The following is a 20,274-nucleotide window of genomic DNA, read 5'->3' on the forward strand; positions in this document are numbered from 1 at the left end:
AGATGTATGATATCTGTAATTTAAGCGCTTGAATTTTACATATAAATATTTATTAATAAATATGTACCCCTATAATAGCTAGGCCGTGCAGTTGCACGGGTAGATGACTAGTGATTACAATCTTGTTTGTGTGCAAGTCAAGCTTATCTAGTTTACACGTAACAACTTGTAGAACATTACAAAATTTATGCTTGCTAATAACTTCTAGAACACTACAACACTTGACATGTAAAAGGAATTTGACGAGTCATGGCCTACTAAAGAAAGTTACATTACTAGTCTTATATCTATCTTAATAGACCACACAAGACTACAAATTAAGTACCGTGACAGCCATGATTATCTAGTTTATGCGTAACAATTTGCAGAAAATTACAAACTTAGTTTTAGAAAAATAGGCAATCCAGATTAGTGTTTGAGCTGTAAAGTGAATAAGATGAGTCATGCGTGTTATCACACCTTTTTGGTGGTGGAATGATAGTGCAAAACAAGGAACTTTAATGAACAGTCCAATAATACACTTGTAAGTAGTGCCACCAAACAGAACATACCAAATGATGATTTTGAGAAGCATCCAAGCACTTTCCACACAAACAAATGCCAATTGTGAAAGAGATCATTCCATGGCAGCTATAAATAGCCCCGTAGCATGACGATCATCCTTCCTCATCCATCATTCTCATAAGTAGAGCGCATCATTTAAGCCAAGCAAGCTGTGGTCAATACAAATCCACCATGAAGACATTTCTCATCCTTGCCCTCCTTGCTATCGTGGCGACCACCGCCACAACTGCAGTTAGAGTTCCAGTGCCACAATTGCAGCCACAAAATCCATCTCAGCAACAGTCACAAGAGCAAGTTCCATTGGTACAACAACAACAATTTCTAGGGCAGCAACAACCATTTCCACCACAACAACCATATCCACAGCCGCAACCATTTCCATCACAACAACCATATCTGCAGCTGCAACCATTTCCGCAGCCGCAACTACCATATTCGCAGCCACAACCATTTCGACCACAACAACCATATCCACAACCGCAACCACAATATTCGCAACCACAACATCCAATTTCACAGCAGCAGCAGCAGCAACAACAACAACAACAACAAGAACAACAAATACTTCAACAAATTTTGCAACAACAACTGATTCCATGCATGGATGTTGTATTGCAGCAACACAACATAGCGCATGGAAGATCACAAGTTTTGCAACAAAGTACTTACCAGCTGTTGCAAGAATTGTGTTGTCAGCACCTATGGCAGATCCCTGAGCAGTCGCAGTGCCAGGCCATCCACAATGTTGTTCATGCTATTATTCTGCGTCAACAACAAAAACAACAACAACAACCATCGAGCCAGGTCTCCTTCCAACAGCCTCAGCAACAATATCCATTAGGCCAGGGCTCCTTCCGGCCATCTCAGCAAAACCCACAGGCCCAGGGCTCTGTCCAGCCTCAACAACTGCCCCAGTTCGAGGAAATAAGGAACCTAGCGCTACAGACGCTACCTGCAATGTGCAATGTCTACATCCCTCCATATTGCACCATCGCGCCATTTGGCATCTTTGGTACTAACTAAGAAGAAAATAACTCTAGTACTAGATATATGAAACACCGTTTTCTCAGTCCATGGTTTGGTCGTTGTAGCGGTGAAAAAATAAAGTGACATGCACTATCATGTAAGAACCCAAACTATACTAGTTCAAACTTGGGAATAAAAGACAAACACAGGTCTTGTCTACATATTTATGCTGCATCTATTTATATATTAAAAGTAATATAAGGTGAACCAGGAGCAAGGTAAATATGGTAGAAAATTGCACGTTAATTAGAAATTACTAGCCCTCGATCTGGTAAATCTTAACAAATATAATTATCTTGACCGTTAGATTTATGTAACATATATAATGCTCTAGGCCTCCAACGACTGTACGTGACACATCTGAACGCAGATATGTTAAAGAAAATATATTTGGTAAATGGTGGGCCTCTTTAAAAAGAGAACTTACGTACATACACCAACTAAGAAAAACACATACATGTAAACGGGAAAAGGATGAGATTTTCTCACATACGTGTGTTGATGCTTAAAAGTGGCATGATCATAAAGCAGCATGCCAGGGTGAAAACCTTGCCGGGGTAAAATCTTGCCGGTGTGAAAGCTTGCCGGTGTGAAGGCTTGCCGGTGTGGAAAGCTTGCCGGCACAGAAAGATCGCCGGTGCTTGCCGGTGTGAAATCTTGCCGGGGGAGAAACCTTGTCAGGGAGGAACCCTTGCCGGAGTACAAACCTTGCCGTAGTGAAACCTTGCCGGTGTGAAAGCTTGCCGGGTAGAAACATTGCCGGTGTGGAAAGCTTACTCGGATGGAAAACTTGCCGGGTTGGAGGCTGTGATAGTCAATCGAACGAGAAGTTGAAGATGGGCTCAAAAGGTTATTCAGATGATCTCGGATGGAAAAATGATCTACAGGGGTTGTCTTCGTCTCGTCGAAACGATCGATTTTGATATAAAAATCATTCAAATCCGAGTTCGTATGCAAAATTTAGAGCAATCGGAGTGCAGCCCTGTCACGAGGCGAGATGTGGCGCGCCCCACCAAACACATGTCTGACGGGTAGCGCGAGGAAATAGCCTGTGTTGCGAGACCGATCTGACCCTCAAGATGATCTCTGATCCAAAAACCTTCAACATGAAAGTTGTTCGTCTCATCGAAACGGTCAAGATTGCTTTTGGGCTTGTTTTCATCCGGGATCGTTTACCACCGCAAAAAAGACCCGCAAGGTGCAGCCAGTTTAAACCGAACAGTTTTGGAAAGTTTGGATAAACCAGTCCGAATTTGACTAGGGTTTTGGACGTGAATTGATGTAATTTTCTTGTAAGGAAAGCCTAGATAAATTCTTTGCTTGTACGGGAAGTCCAGCTGCCTCTTATATATGTTGGGGGTGACGGGCGATTGAAACAACACACAATCGAACAAACACATCTACTACTTTTTCGTGTTCATCTACTTTTTATCTCTCCCTTGTATCTTTCTTCTCGTTCTTCGCTAGTTCTTCTTGCTGGAGGCTGCGGATCCACGAGGCTCTAGGGGCGAGCGAATCGACCTAGGGCAGCCCTGACGGGGTCCCTCCCGGGTGCGCGGGGTTTCGGGTCTGCAAAAGCGCCCGCCGACTGTCTTGCGTATCACGCTATCGGTCGGGTCTCCTTCGACGTGAGCTGCGGTGCATCACCCCCGGCATCGAGGGTACACGTGACGTGTTCGTGTGCGAACACACTTTTTCGCGACTCCACTGGGGACGAAGCTTTGAATAGTCTCCAGCCTGTTCTTGCTACGAGGAGAGCGTCATCAAGCGACTGCATTCTACAACGGTAACATGTATCATCAATCTCCTTGCGTAGATGCAAATAGCCATTATGTTGATGTTGCTAGATCTTTCAATGGACATGTGATGTCGGCCAGCCCTAATGAGGAAAGGCCGACTAGTTATTCCATTGGAGAAACTTGGAATTTACAGAATCGTGACATGCAACTTATGAATCTGAACTTTCGTGCATCGGCAACAACTTTCAATATGCCGGTGAACAACACGATTTGTTCGAGTGATCAATATAGGACACCTCATGTAAAAGTTTTATCCATCGGCAGCCGACTCGCAATATGCTGGTTCATCCCCAAACATGCCGATGAATGGGGGAATCAGCCATGCTTCTGTTAGCTATTTGGCCGGTTATCCTCAAACATCATATACTACACCTCATCCGATTAATTGTTCAGTGGCATATGAAACTAAAAATATTAATAACACGGCTCACGTTCACGGTCATGGACGAGTGAATGGGGATACTATAGGAGCATATGTGTGTGACGCCCCCAATTTAATCGTACACTAATCATACACGCAAACATGTACGATCAAGATCAGGGACTCACGGGAAGATATCACAACACAACTCTACAAATAAAATAAGTCATGCAAGCATCATATTACAAGCCAGGGGCCTCGAAGGCTCGAATACAAGAGCTCGATCATAGACGAGTCAGCGGAAGCAACAATATCTGAGTACAGACATAAGTTAAACAAGTTTGCCTTAAGAAGGCTAGCACAAACTGGGATACAGATTGAAAGAGGCACAGGCCTCCTGCCTGGGAACCTCCTAACTACTCCTGGTCGTCGTTCTGAGGGCAGCACGTAGTAGTAGGCACCTCCAGCGTAGTAGGAGTCGTCGTCGACGATGGCGTCTGGATCCTGGGCTCCAGCATCTGGTTGCGACAACCAGGTAGAAGGGATAGAGGGAAAAGAAGGAGAAAGCAACCGTGAGTACTCATCCAAAGTACTCGCAAGCAAGGAGCTACACTACATATGTATGCGTTGGTATCAACTGGAATAAGGCTATTATATGTGGACTGAACTGCAGAAAGCCGGAATACGAGGGAGATAGCTAGTCCTTTCGAAGACTACGCTTTTGGTAACCTCCATCTTGCAGCATGTAGAAGAGAGTAGACGGAAGTCCTCCAAGTAGCATCGCATAGCATAAACCTAACCGATGATCCTCCCCTCGTCGCCCTGTGCGAGAGCGATCACCGGTTGTATCTGGCTCTTGGAAGGGTGTGTTTTATTAAGTATCCGGTTCTAGTTGTCATAAGGTCAAGGTACAACTCCGGGTCGTCCTTTTATCGAGGGACACGGCTATTCGAATAGATAAACTTCCCTGCAGGGGTGCACCACATAACCCAACACGCTCGATCCCATTTGGCCGGACACACTTTTCTGGGTCATGCCCGGCCTCGGAAGATCAACACGTCGTAGCCCTACCTAGGCACAACAGAGAGGTCAGCACGCCGGTCTAAATCCTATGGCGCAGGGGTCTGGGCCCATCGCCCTTTGCACACCTGCACGTTGCGAACGCGGCCGGAAGCAGACCTAGCCTAGTGGCGTTCCAGTCCAATCCGGCGCGCGCCACTCAGTCACTGATGTCACGAAGGCTTCGGCTGATACCACGACGTCGAGTGGCCATAACTGTCCCCGCATAGATGGTTAGTGCGTATAAGCCAGATGGCCAGACTCAGATCAAATACCCAGATCTCGTTAAGCGTGTTATGTATCCGCGAACACCGACCAGGGCCAGGACCACCTCTCTCCTACGTGGTCTGAACCTGCCCTGTCGCTCCGCCACAAAGTAACAGTCGGGGGCCGTCGGGAACCCAGGCCCACCTCTACCGGGATGGAGCCACCTACCCCTTCAGCCCCAACTACGAACAGTACCACAGGTAATGTAACAGTGTAAAGTATATAGTAAATGCCCGTGATCACCTCCCGAAGTGATCACGGCCCAGTAGTATAGCATGGCAGACGGACAAGAGAGTAGGGCCACTGATGGAACACTAGCATCCTATACTAAGCAGTAGGATAGCAGGTAATGGTAACAATAGTAGTAGCAAGGACAGGCTATGCATCAGGATAGGAATAACGGAAAGCAGTAACATGCTACACTACTTTAATGCAAGCAGTATAGAGAAGAGTAGGCGATATCTGGTGATCAAAGGGGGGGCTTGCCTGGTTGCTATGGCAAGAGAGAGCGGTCGTCAACACCGTAGTCGTACTGTGTAGCAGCGCCGTCAGTCTCGGTGTCTAGCGAGAGAAGAGGGGGAGGAAACAATAAATATAATGCAAACAAATGCATGATGATGCATGACACGACAAAGCGTGATGCTAGGTGTGCCCTAACGCGGTACGAGGTGGTACCGGTGAAGGGGGGAAACATCCGGGAAAGTATTCCCGGTGTTTCGCGTTTTCGGACAGAGGAGTCAGAGGGGGAAAGTTGCGTGTTCGGTATGCTAGGGAGGCGTGGTGGACGAACGGGTTGTCTATCCGAGTTCGTCTCGTCGTTCTGAGCAACTTTCATGTTGAAAATAATTTAATCCGAGTTACGTATTAAAAGATATGGTTTTCTAAAGATTTTACTAATTTCTGGAATTTAATTAATTATTTAATTTAATTTGAAATTTGGATTTATGACATCAGCATGATGTCATGCTGACATCAGCAGTCAACATGGGTTGACTAGGTCAACTGATGCGTGGGTCCAGTGGGACCCACCTGTCATACTATATTAGGTTAATTAGGGTTTAGTTAATTGATTAGGCTAATCTAATCAGGATTACTTTGTTTAATTAATTCTTTAATTAATTAATTATCATTTTAACTAATTTTAATTATTATTTATTAATTCATTCATTTTTTTAAATTATTATTTTTATTTCGTTCTCGTTTCAGGGGGGCGTGGGGCCCCGCACACAGGGCCACCGCGAGGCTGTTGCCAGCGGGCGCTGGGGCGATGGGTGCGGGCGCACCCGAGCGGGCACTCGCCCGCAGGGCGGGATGAGCCGCCGGCGGGCAGCGACAGGCGCGTGCCAACCGGGCGGTGGCCGCGGCTGATAGGGCGCAGGAAGGGGAGAGGCGAGAACGCGACGCACGGGGAAGCAGCATCAGGGGCGAGGAGCACCACGGGATGAAGCGCAGCGGGCGCCGGTCGCAGGCGCATGCAGGCGCGCACCTCACGCGGCGGGGCGGCTGCTGTGCGAGCTGCGGCGCGGGCACGCATGATGCAATGGGGGGGGGGACAGGGCGGTGGCGCGGTGCGTCAACGCGGAGCAACGGGCACGGTCGGACGGTGCCCGGGCGCGTGCGGGACAGGGGGGAGAGGGGAGGGCGAGGCCCTCACCAGCGTTGGCGGGCAGAGGATCGGCGTGGCTCGGTGGAGCCGTCGAGGGGGAGACGAGGACGGGGCGATGGGGAGGCAGTCCAGCGTGGGGGCTCCAGCGACGGGGAGGACAGCGGCGTCGGACGCGGGATTGAGGGCGCGGTGTAGGAACTGCGGCCTCCGCACGGGGCGAGGAGGAGGACGGGGGCGAGTCGGCGATGGCGGCGTCGGCAGAGAGGACGACGAGGTCTTCGTTTCCCTCGATCCGGGCGGCGGGGTCTTCGTTTCCCTCGATCCAGATCGGGGGGGGGGGGGAGGGAGAGGGAGTGGGGGCGGTCGTGGGGGGGGGGGGAATCGTGGGGGGAAGTGGGGTGAGGCCGCTAGGGTTTCGGGGAGGGGAGTGGGTTAGTAGGCAGGGGGTGGGCCGGCCTGGGGTTTGTCCTAGCTAGCAGCTGGGCCGAGTGGCCCAGTGGGGGGGGGGTTGTTTTATTCCTTTCCCTTTTATACCTTTTCACACTTTTCTTCTTTTGTTTTATTTTAGTTACACATTAATTTTAATTTTTGACAAATATATCTATAGCCCCTAAAATAATGTTTCAGAACAATCCACTACTATAGAAAGTTTTACCCTGATAAAATAGTCTAGTATTTTATAAAATACCAAACTCGTTTAAATAGTTGTTTAGCTACTATTTAAATCATTTTAGTGCTTTAAATCTTTTTACTAAAATGTGGTTCCTCCACCATTTGGACTTAGGATTTATTTGTCCCATTTTGAACATTTTAGTCTTAACGTTTGAAGAATTTACCGTTTGACTCGATTTTGAATTTGAATTTGAATCGGTGTCGAACTAACACGAGATTAGCAACAGTAACCATCGTGACGTGGCATCATTAACAGAGGTTTACTGTATATCAAATACCCGGGCGTCACAATTCTCCTCCACTACAAGAAATCTCGTCCCGAGATTTAAGAGGGGAGTATGGGGGAAAGATCTGGTTACGAAATTCTAACGAGTCTTCTCGGTCTTGCTTGCTCTTGTCGAAATGGTCGATCCATTATGTTGATGTTTTCATTTCTCTGCTTCAGGTCATCATGGTGAAGTCGTCCTTTTCTTCGGGAACTCCAACGTGCTTACGAATAGGTAAGGGGCAGCTTGGCTACGACAGAATGCTTATGAGGGAAACAATCTGGTGATAACCCATGAATGAACATAAGATTATCTCTCGAGTTGAACATATAAAATACATCAAGAGTAAGGTACGAAGGTACCATGAGAAGTTTCAAACGGATAGGCAATCGTTCGATGTCTGAAACAACACGCGAAAGGGGTCCAGAGCAACGAGATTGAGTATTGCGTCTGTTACCAGAATAGATCACTAGGACGGTGGTCTGTGAATTACATACAAGGTCACGCACGAGGAATAACTTTAGGAACAGGGGGTGTACAGGAGAGTCAGGTTCGATCCTGTGGAACTGTGGGTTATGGGCCCACCATGTGGGTTAAAGTAGGAAGGGCAGTGACGTCTTGCAAGATCATGTAAGCAAGGCATGTCAGAGGATAGCCTGTCAGCTATGTCGACGACAACATCGATACCAAGGGCGAGGGACGAAGAGAACCATTTTCCTGCTCGTTGAACGAGGCGGACCAATAAGAAAAGTTCTCGTCCATCAGTGGTTACCAGAATGTCATCAACAAAGGTAATAGGGTCTTTCTGACAGAGTGGTACAACGAGGTGACTGCTTATATAATATAGATTACAAGAAGGTTTAAACAGAACAATGGAAAGGAAAATGTGTGTAAACACACATTTCAAGGGTATATCCTTCCCAAGGACAAGCAAAGCAAGATATCCATGAAAGGATATAATGTAGAAAACTCTTTAGGTAAGGTGAGAGAAATTTCATGACATTACCCATACAATGGTGTTTGGATAAATGAGCGAGAAACATTTAGCATTGGGCTTCAAATGTTCTTTGTGGAAAATTGGAGTACCACAGACATGCTTCGAGATAGCGTTGGCGTGGTATTCAAGCAAAGGTCAGACTTAGGATGCACAAAGGATTCATCAGGAACAACTTATAGAATAAGTCTTACCATTTCTCAAGGAAGAATAGATAACCTTGCTAAAAAGAAAAACTATAACATTAGGTCCTCCGACCAGGTGGGCTAGGCATGCTATCACCTTACTGGGTTATATTGATAACAATGTTATAACTCTTGGAAATATGTCTCAACCATCATATCTGACCGAGATTCAGATCCGATTGGTGTCAGGATACATCAGACATCAGGATGCCTGAGAAGAGAAGGTGCAACACAATTTAACGAGATGACACTGCGAGAATCTCAGAAATGATCTATGGAAGCGAGTTCCGAAGCAAGAGTTCATCATTAAACCAAGGAGAGGATGAGGGGTGGCTGATGAACTAACGGCAATTCATCGAGATTTCCAAAAGATGGATTTCCACAATCATGTGAACAAAGAGTTAACATTTGTCAGATCAAACAATATAATGAGGTGTGCTCGAGGAAAACATACTCAATTAAACATTGGTGGAAAGCTGCACCCAAAATATGGGCTTAGGTAGCCTGATCAATGTTGGAACGGTGATTCGATAACCAATATTCTAAGAATGAAAGGTCGACCATTAACTTCAAAGCAATATGGTTGCTAGAAGTACAGAATCCAAGCAACAACGTTCACCTGTTGGTATCCCGGTTAGAATCAACACGGGAACCAAGAAAGAATGATGATGGTGAGGAGTATCGCTATACCAAGAATTCTCAAGAGGTGGAGCAATCCTCACAACATACATGTCATCAAGGACATTGATACTTCAAGGTAGAATATCATAAAAGCTAGATAGCAAGTTGCATCCATAACATGGACAAGTTTGTGTTGGGGGAAGGCAAGAAAGTGATCGATGATAACACAAATCATCGAGGGCAAGGATGGTACTTTTCATTATGAATTCGATTGATATCCTGCAAGAGCTCAAGATGTGGGTGCTGATGACGACACATTTGTCGAGAGATTTCATGAAGATGTAGTCTATCGGCGATGACATCAAGTCAAAGGAATTATGAAGCAAAAGGTTATCGGAACCATGGGTACGACACAAACTCAAAATCAAGCTTGTTGTTCAAGGTGAAAGATATGACGAGAAAGATCAACGTAAGCTTAGCTCATCGTTGAAAGTTGTGTTCCGGGAAGAAGGACCAGGTAGCACAGTTAAAATTTAGCACGGTAATGATATAGCCAACCGGGCTAGGAATGACTTGAAGGATTATTAAACTCATAAGCAGTAAAAATTACTTATAGTTATTGAATCGAAGTACAGACTCGATTCACTGTCGGTGTCCTTGAGTGTCTAACAACTCAGAACCCGGGGAAAATTTTGGAACCAGTGAGAAATAATACTTGAAGAATAACTCATAAGAAGTTATGCAGTTCCATGATAATCTCGAGATACCAGGGGGTAATACTCGACGACAGATCAAAGTAGAGGTTGGACTAGGGATTGCTCTGTAGAAGACAAGTGCTCAAACTTGCACGAGAAATGGAATCAAGGAGAAACATGGTCGAAACCTCGTCCACAGGTACAAGATGAACTTATAACAAGTGGACAATTATTTTAAGAGAAGCTTCCATGATAAGGTATACATCGTGTCCATGGGCATGAACACAGGGTTCAAGGTCGACTCCCACTTATTCAACACATAACCTTTCATGCACCTCTCGTATTTCAAAAATGACATTAGTTCTTGAAAGTTTTTACCTGGTGCAATACCAGATACATATTACCCGTGAAATCTTTCGGGTTCACACGGATTAGGCAAGGCGTAGGTTCAACCCATCAGGGCATCTTAGGAACATATACCACAAACTTCGGAGTAAATAATACAAGCTTGAAAGTAGAGCATGGTTGACAAAAGGGGAGGATACAATTTACCACAGGCATTATGTATCGGAGAAAGAACTCACAAGGTGATTAATTTTGAAGGACACTGTCGGATAATAATCCAACAGTGGAATTGGCGATCCACAATGGAGCTGATGTGAGTATCGATACCCAATCAGAGGAAGAAAGAATGCAAATGCATCGGTTTATAGAACATCTGAATAATTCAACGTTTAAATAGCAAAGGAATTATGATTTTCAAATCAAGGGATCGGGAGCAAATGCTCTGATTAGGGATGGGTAAGTAGAATAGCCTTAGGGGTACATGCGACGACATTTGGATTTGTTGAGAACCAGCTCATGTTTAAAATGACGTCTGAGCCGGAATGATAATTTAAAAGGATCAACTGATGATTGCGTGCATTCGCACTCATGTTGAGTCAATAGGATCAAAAAGACGATGCCTAAGGATACTAACGAATATTTCCAGACATATGGAAAGCATCCATAATGCAAGCAGGCAAGTATTGCAGAGCAATAAGCTACTAAGGATTTTTGGAGGATCGAATAGTATTTTGAAGACCATTGTGAAACACATGAACAACTGGGGATGAGTGGATACTCGACAAGTGCGAGGATTTAATTGAAGGGGTATTCATGTGGCAAGGAACTGCTAGGCAGTAGGCACAAAGTATTCTCGGAACAATAGAGAGAATTTTGGGGCATCTTGTAATAACAAGATCAATGAGGAATGATTATATGAATAGCACATGTAGGTGGTTATCCATAGAGGTCTATCGATAGAAGGGAATTGCAAAAGCAACAGGCACAAGGTCTCGACAGAATATCGGAGAGTATCTTCGAAATCTTCTAGTGTAGTCGGCGATCATCTGGATTGAAAGGGCTCTCCGGGAGAAAGTATTTTCGAGAACCTAAGTTAGATTTTTAGTAAATTCATTAAACCCGAATAGGAGGGAGTTCAGAGTCCCAGAGCATAGACGAGGAATAAAAGATCCTAATACCACCCAATGGCGACGTGGGCCCATAGGCCACACAGCCATGTTAGTAAAGGTTTTGCAATGACTAGACTCAACTTCGGCCAAGGAGGTGGAAAGGGGATTCCTACAGGCAGTCGGCTCTGATACCAACTTGTGACACCCCCGATTTAATCGTACACTAATCATACACGCAAACGTGTACGATCAAGATCAGGGACTCACGGGAAGATATCACAACACAACTCTACAAATAAAATAAGTCATACAAGCATCATATTACAAGCCAGGCGCCTCGAAGGCTCGAATACAAGAGCTCGATCATAGACGAGTCAGCGGAAGCAACAATATCTGAGTACAGACATAAGTTAAACAAGTTTGCCTTAAGAAGGCTAGCACAAACTGGGATACAGATCGAAAGAGGCGCATGCCTCCTGCCTGGGATCCTCCTAACTACTCCTGGTCGTCGTTCTGAGGGCAGCACATAGTAGTAGGCACCTCCAGTGTAGTAGGAGTCGTCGTCGACGATGGCGTCTGGATCCTGGGCTCCAGCATCTGGTTGCGACAACCAGGTAGAAGGGATAGAGGGAAAAGAAGGAGAAAGCAACCGTCAGTACTCATCCAAAGTACTCGCAAGCAAGGAGCTACACTACATATGTATGCGTTGGTATCAACTGGAATAAGGCTATTATATGTGGATTGAACTGCAGAAAGCCGGAATACGAGGGGGATAGCTAGTCCTTTCGAAGACTACGCTTCCGGTAACCTCCAGCTTGCAGCATGTAGAAGAGAGTAGACGGAAGTCCTCCAAGTAGCATCGCATAGCATAAACCTAACCGATGATCCTCCCCTCGTCGCCCTATGAGAGAGCGATCACCGGTTTTATCTGGCTCTTGGAAGGGTGTGTTTTATTACGGTTCTAGTTGTCATAAGGTCAAGGTACAACTCCGGGTCGTCCTTTTACCGAGGGACACGGCTATTCGAATAGATAAACTTCCCTGCAGGGGTGCACCACATAACCCAACACGCTCGATCCCATTTGGCCGAACACACTTTTCTAGGTCATGCCCGTCCTCGGAAGATCAACACGTCGCAGCCCTACCTAGGCACAACAGAGAGGTCAGCACGCCGGTCTAAATCCTATGGCGCAGGGGTCTGGCCCCATCGCCCTTTGCACACCTGCATGTTGCGGACGCGGCCGGAAGCAGACCTAGCCTAGTGGCGTTCTAGTCCAATCCGGCGCGCGCCACTCAGTCGCTGACGTCACGAAGGCTTCGGCTGATACCACGACGTTGAGTGCCCATAACTGTCCCCACGTAGATGGTTAGTGCGTATAAGCCAGATGGCCAGACTCAGATCAAATACCCAGATCTCGTTAAGCGTGTTAAGTATCTGCGAACGCCGACCAGGGCCAGGCCCACCTCTCTCCTAGGTGGTCTGAACCTGCCCGGTCGCTTCGCCACAAAGTAACAGTCGGGGGCCGTCGGGAACCCAGGCCCACCTCTACCGGGATGGAGCCACCTGCCCCTTTAGCCCCCAACTCCGAACAGTACCATAGGTAATGTAACAGTGTAAAGTATATAGTAAATGCCCGTGATCACCTCCCGAAGTGATCACGGCCCAGTAGTATAGCATGGCAGACGGACAAGAGTGTAGGGCCACTAATGGAACACTAGCATCCTATACTAAGCAGTAGGATAGCAGGTAATGGTAATAATATTAGTAGCAAGGACAGGCTATGCATCAGGATAGGAATAACGGAAAGCAGTAACATGCTACACTACTCTAATGCAAGCAGTATAGAGAAGAGTAGGCGATATCTGGTGATCAAAGGGGGGGCTTGCCTGGTTGCTCTGGCAAGAGAGAGGGGTCGTCAACACCGTAGTCGTACTGTGTAGCAGCAACGTCGGTCTCGGTGTCTAGCGAGAGAAGAGGGGGAGGAAACAATAAATATAATGCAAACAAATGCATGACGATGCATGACACGACAAAGCGTGATGCTAGGTGTGCCCTAACGTGGTACGAGGTGGTACCGGTGAAGGGGGGAAACATCCGAGAAAGTATTCCCGGTGTTTCACATTTACGGACAGAGGAGTCAGAGGGGGAAAGTTGCGTGTTCGGTATGCTAGGGAGGCGTGGTGGACGAACGAGTTGCGTATCCGGGTTCGTCTCGTCGTTCTGAGCAACTTTCATGTTGAAAATAATTTAATCCGAGTTACGTATTAAAAGATATGGTTTTCTAAAGATTTTACTAATTTCTGGAATTTAATTAATTATTTAATTTAATTTGAAATATGGATTTATGACATCAGCATGATGTCATGCTGACATCAGCAGTCAACATGGGTTGACTGGGTCAACTGACGCGTGGGTCCAGTGGGACCCATGAAGGAAATATGCCCTAGAGGCAATAATAAAGTTATTATTTATTTCCTTATATCATGATAAGAGTTTATTATTCATGCTAGAATTGTATTAACCGGAAACATAATACATGTGTGAATACATAGACCAACAGAGTGTCACTAGTATGCCTCTACTTGACTAGCTCGTTAATCAAAGATGGTTATGTTTCCTAACCATGAACAAAGAGTTGTTATTTGTTTAACGAGGTCACATCATTAGTAGAATGATCTGATTGACATGACCCAATCCATTAGCTTAGCACCCGATCGTTTAGTAAGTTGCTATTGCTTTCTTCATGACTTATACATGTTCCTATAACTATGAGATTATGCAACTCCCGTTTACCGGAGGAACACTTTGGGTACTACCAAACGTCACAACGTAACTGGGTGATTATAAAGGAGTATTACAGGTGTCTCCAATGGTAGATGTTGGGTTGGCGTATTTCGAGATTAGGGTTTGTCACTCCGATTGACGGAGAGGTATCTCTGGGCCCTCTCGGTAATACACATCACATAAGCCTTGCAAGCACTGCAACTAATAAGTTAGTTGTGAGATGATGTATTACGGAACGAGTAAAGAGACTTGCCGGTAACGAGATTGAACTAGGTATTGGATACCGACGATCGAATCTCGGGCAAGTAACATACCGATGACAAAGGGAACAACGTATGTTGTTATGCGGTCTGACCGATAAAGATCTTTGTAGAATATGTAGGAGCCAATATGGGCATCCAGGTCCCGCTATTGGTTATTGACCGGAAGCGTGTCTCGGTCATGTCTACATTGTTCTCGAACCGTAGGGTCCGCACGCTTAACGTTACGATGACAGTTATTATGAGTTTATGCATTTTGATGTACCGAAGGTTGTTCGGAGTCCCGGATGAGATCACGGACATGACGAGGAGTCTCGAAATGGTCGAGACGTAAAGATTGATATATTGGAAGCCTATGTTTGGGCACCGGAAGCGTTCCGGGTGAAATCGGGATTTTACCGGAATACCGGGAGGGTTACCGGAACCCCCCGGGAGACTAATGGGCCTATTGGGCCTTAGTGGAAAAGAGAAAAGGGAAGCCCACTAGCTGGCCAGCGCCCCCCTAGAGTCCTATTAGGAATAGGACAAGGGGCCGGCCCCCCTTCTCTCTCTTTTTCCCCGGGAGTCCTAATAGGATTAGGATTAGGGGGAGGAGTCCTACTCCCGGTGGGAGTAGGACTCCCCTGCGCCTCCTCTCTCCTAGCCGGCCGAACCCCCTGCCCCTGGCCTTTTATATACGGGGGCAGGGGGCACCCCAAGACACACAACTTGATCCTTGAGATCGTTCCTTAGCCGTGTGCGGTGCCCCCTGCCACCAAATTCCACCTCGATCGTACCGTTGTAGTGCTTAGGCGAAGCCCTGCGTCAGTAGTACATCAAGATCGTCAACACGCCATCGTGCTGACGGAACTCTTCCTCGACGCTTTGCTGGATCGGAGCCCGAGGAACGTCATCGAGCTGAACGTGTGCTAAGAACTCGGAGGTACCGGAGTAACGGTGCTTGGATCGGTCGGATCGGGAAGAAGACGTACGACTACTTCCTCTACGTTGTGTGATCGCTTCCGCAGTCGGTCTGCGTTGGTACGTAGACAACACTCTCCTCTCTCGTTGCTGTGCATCACCATGATCTTGCGTGTGCGTAGGAAAATTTTTGAAATTACTGCGTTACCGAACAGTGGCATCTGAGCCTGGTTTTATGGTTTGATGTTATATGCACGAGTAGAACACAAGTGAGTTGTGGGCGATACAAGTCAGACTGCCTACCAGCATGTCATACTTTGGTTCGGCGGTATTGTTGGTTGAGACGATCCGGACCAACCTTACGCGTACTCTTACGCGAGACCGGTTCCCTCGACGTGCTTTGCACATAGATGGCTTGCGGAAGACTGTCTCTCCAACTTTAGTTGAACCAAGTGTGACTACGCCCGGTCCTTGAGAAGGTTAAAACAGAGTCTATTTGACGAACTATCGTTGTGGTTTTGATGCGTAGGTGAGATGAGTTCTTACTTAAGCCCGTAGCAGCCACGTAAAACTTGCAACAACAAAGTAGAGGACGTCTAACTTGTTTTTGCAGTGTATGTTGTGATGTGATATGGTCAAGGCATGATGCTGATTTTATTGTATGAGATGATCATGTTTTGTAACTAAGTTATCGGCAACTGGCAGGAGCCATATGGTTGTCGCTTTATTGTATGCAATGCAATCGCGATGTAATGCTTTACTAGATTACTAAACGGTAGTAATAGTCGTGGAAGCATAAGATTGGCAAGACGACAACGATGCTACGATGGAGATCAAAGTGTCGCGCCGGTGACGATGGTGATCATGACGGTGCTTCGGAGATGGAGATCACAAGCACAAGATGATGATGGCCATATCATATCACTTATATTGATTGCATGTGATGTTTATCCTTTTATGCATCTTATCTTGCTTTGATTGACGGTAGCATTATAAGATGATCTCTCACTAAATTATCAAGAAGTGTTCTCCCTGAGTATGCACCGTTGCCAAAGTTCGTCGTGCCCAGACACCACGTGATGATCGGGTGTGATAAGCTCTACGTCCATCTACAACGGGTGCAAGCCAGTTTTGCACACGCAGAATACTCAGGTTATACTTGACGAGCCTAGCATATGCAGATATGGCCTCGGAACACAGAGACCGAAAGGTCGAGCGTGAATCATATAGTAGATATGATCAACATAACGATGTTCACCATTGAAAACTACTCCATCTCACGTGATGATCGGTTATGGTTTAGTTGCTTTGGATCACGTGATCACTTAGAAGATTAGAGGGATGTCTAGCTAAGTGGGAGTTCCTAAGTAATTTGATTAACTGAACTTAAACTTATCATGAACTTAGTACCTGATAGTATCTTGCTTGTTTATGTTGCTTGTAGATAGATGGCTCGTGCTATTGTTCCGTTGAATTTTAATGCGTTCCTTGAGAAAGCAAAGTTGAAAGATGATGGTAGCAATTACACGGACTGGGTCTGTAACCTGAGGATTATCCTCATTGCTGCACAGAAGAATTACGTCCTGGAAGCACCGCTGGGTGACAGGCCTGCTGCTGGAGCAACGCCAGATGTTATGAACGTCTGGCAGAGCAAAGCTGATGACTACTCGATAGTTCAGTGTGCCATGCTTTACGGCTTAGAATCGGGACTTCAACGACGTTTTGAACGTCATGGAGCATATGAGATGTTCCAGGAGTTGAAGTTAATATTTCAAGCAAATGCCCGAATTGAGAGATATGAAGTCTCCAATAAGTTCTATAGCTGTAAGATGGAGGAGAACAGTTCTGTCAGTGAGCATATACTCAAAATGTCTGGGTATAATAATCACTTGATTCAGATGGGAGTTAATCTTCCAGATGATTGCATCATTGACAGAATTCTCCAATCACTACCACCAAGCTACAAGAGCTTCGTGATGAACTATAATATGCAAGGGATGAACAAGACTATTCCCGAGCTCTTCGCAATGCTGAAAGCTGCGGAGGTAGAAATCAAAAAGGAGCATCAAGTGTTGATGGTTAGCAAGACCACTAGTTTCAAGAAAAAGGGTAAAGGGAAGAAGAAGGGAAACTTCAAGAAGAACAGCAAGCAAGTTGCTGCTCAAGAGAAGAAACCCAAGTCTGGACCTAAGCCTGAAGCTGAGTGCTTCTACTGCAAGCAGACTGGTCACTGGAAGCGGAACTGCCCCAAGTATTTGGCGGATAAGAAGGATGGCAAAGTGAGCAAAGGTATATGTGATATACATGTTATTGATGTGTACCTTACTAGAGCTCGCAGTAGCACCTGGGTATTTGATACTGGTTCTGTTGCTAATATTTGCAACTCGAAACAGGGACTACGGAATAAGCGGACACTAGCAAAGGACGAGGTGACGATGCGCGTGGGAAACGGTTCCAAAGTCGATGTGATCGCGGTCGGCACGCTGCCTCTACATCTACCTTCGGGATTAATATTAGACCTAAATAATTGTTATTTGGTGCCAGCGTTGAGCATGAACATTATATCTGGATCTTGTTTAATGCGAGACGGTTATTCATTTAAATCAGAGAATAATGGTTGTTCTATTTATATGAATAATATCTTTTATGGTCATGCACCTTTGAAGAGTGGTCTATTCTTGTTGAATCTCGAAGATAGTGATACACATATTCATAATGTAGAAGCCAAAAGATGCAAAGTTAATAATGATAGTGCAACTTATTTGTGGCACTGCCGTTTAGGTCATATCGGTGTAAAGCGCATGAAGAAACTCCATACTGATGGGCTTTTGGAATCACTTGATTATGAATCACTTGGTACTTGCGAACCGTGCCTCATAGGCAAGATGACTAAAACACCGTTCTCCGGTACTATGGAGAGAGCAACAGATTTGTTGGAAATCATACATACCGATGTATGTGGTCCGATGAATATTGAGGCTCGCGGCGGATATCGTTATTTTTCACCTTCACAGATGATTTAAGCAGATATGGGTATATCTACTTAATGAAACACAAGTCTGAAACATTTGAAAAGTTCAAGGAATTTCAGAGTGAAGTTGAAAATCATCGTAACAAGAAAATAAAATTTCTACGATCTGATCGTGGAGGAGAATATTTGAGTTACGAGTTTGGTGTACATTTGAAAAATTGTGGAATAGTTTCGCAACTCACGCCACCCGGAACACCACAGCGTAATGGTGTGTCCGAACGTCGTAATCGTACTTTACTAGATATGGTGCGATCAATGATGTCTCTTACTGATTTACCGCTATCGTTTTGGGGTTATGCTTTAGAGACGGCCGCATTCACGTTAAATAGGGCACCATCAAAATCCGTTGAGACGACGCCTTATGAACTATGGTTTGGCAAGAAACCAAAGTTGTCGTTTCTCAAAGTTTGGGGCTGCGATGCTTATGTGAAAAAGCTTCAACCTGATAAGCTCGAACCCAAAGCGGAGAAATGTGTCTTCATAGGATACCCAAAGGAAACTGTTGGGTATACCTTCTATCACAGATCCGAAGGCAAGACATTCGTTGCTAAGAATGGATCATTTCTAGAGAAGGAGTTTCTCTCGAAAGAAGTGAGTGGGAGGAAAGTAGAACTTGACGAGGTAACTATACCTGCTCCCTTATTGGAAAGTAGTACATCACAGAAAACTGTTTCTGCGACACCTATACCAATCAGTGAGAAAGCTAATGATGATGATCATGAAGCTTCAGAACAAGATACTACTGAACCACGTAGATCAACCAGAGTGAGATCCGCACCAGAGTGGTACGGTAATCCACTTCTGGAAGTCATGATGCTAGATCATGATGAACCTACGAACTATGAAGAAGCGATGGTGAGCCCAGATTCCGCAAAGTGGCTTGAGGCCATGAAATCTGAGATGGGATCCATGTATGAGAACAAAGTATGGACTTTGGTTGACTTGCCCGATGATCGGCAAGCAATTGAGAATAAATGGATCTTCAAGAAAAAGACTGACGCTGACGGTAATGTTACTGTCTATAAAGCTCGACTTGTCGCAAAAGGTTTTCGACAAGTTCAAGGGGTTGACTACGATGAGACTTTCTCACCCGTAGCGATGCTTAAATCCGTCAGAATTATGTTAGCAATTGCCGCATTTTATAATTATGAAATATGGCAGATGGATGTCAAAGCTGCATTCCTGAATGGATTTCTGGAAGAAGAGTTGTATATGGTACAACCAGAAGGTTTTGTCGATCCAAAAGGAGCTAACAAAGTATGCAAACTCCAGCGATCCATTTATGGACTGGTGCAAGCATCTCGGAGTTGGAATAAACGCTTTGATAGTGTGATCAAAGCATTTGGCTTTATACAGACTTTTGGAGAAGCCTGTATTTACAAGAAAGTGAGTGGGAGCTCTGTAGCATTTCTGATATTATATGTGGATGACATATTGCTGATTGGAAATGATATAGAATTTTTGGATAGCATAAAGGGATACTTGAATAAAAGTTTTTCGATGAAAGACCTTGGGGAAGCTGCTTACATATTAGGCATAAAGATCTATAGAGATAGATCAAAACGCTTAATTGGACTTTCACAGAGCACATACCTTGACAAGATTTTGAAGAAATTCAAAATGGATCAAGCAAAGAAAGGGTTCTTGCCTGTGTTACAAGGTGTGAAGTTGAGTAAGACTCAATGCCCGACCACTGCAGAAGATAGAGAGAAAATGAAAGATGTTACCTA

At 45.4% G+C, this 20,274-nt stretch overlaps 1 protein-coding gene across 1 annotated transcript; it reads left to right on the forward strand.

Annotated features, from left to right (window-relative positions):
• Window positions 1-611: 611 nt before the first annotated feature.
• Window positions 612-1,751, forward strand: LOC123131792 (alpha/beta-gliadin-like). Its single transcript, XM_044551471.1, has one exon. The coding sequence runs from the start codon at window positions 736-738 to the stop codon at window positions 1,585-1,587; it is 852 nt and encodes a 283-aa protein (XP_044407406.1). The 5' UTR covers window positions 612-735; the 3' UTR covers window positions 1,588-1,751.
• Window positions 1,752-20,274: the final 18,523 nt, after the last annotated feature.

Source organism: Triticum aestivum, chromosome 6A, assembly GCF_018294505.1.
Source record: "Triticum aestivum cultivar Chinese Spring chromosome 6A, IWGSC CS RefSeq v2.1, whole genome shotgun sequence".
NCBI classification, from domain to species: domain Eukaryota; kingdom Viridiplantae; phylum Streptophyta; class Magnoliopsida; order Poales; family Poaceae; genus Triticum; species Triticum aestivum.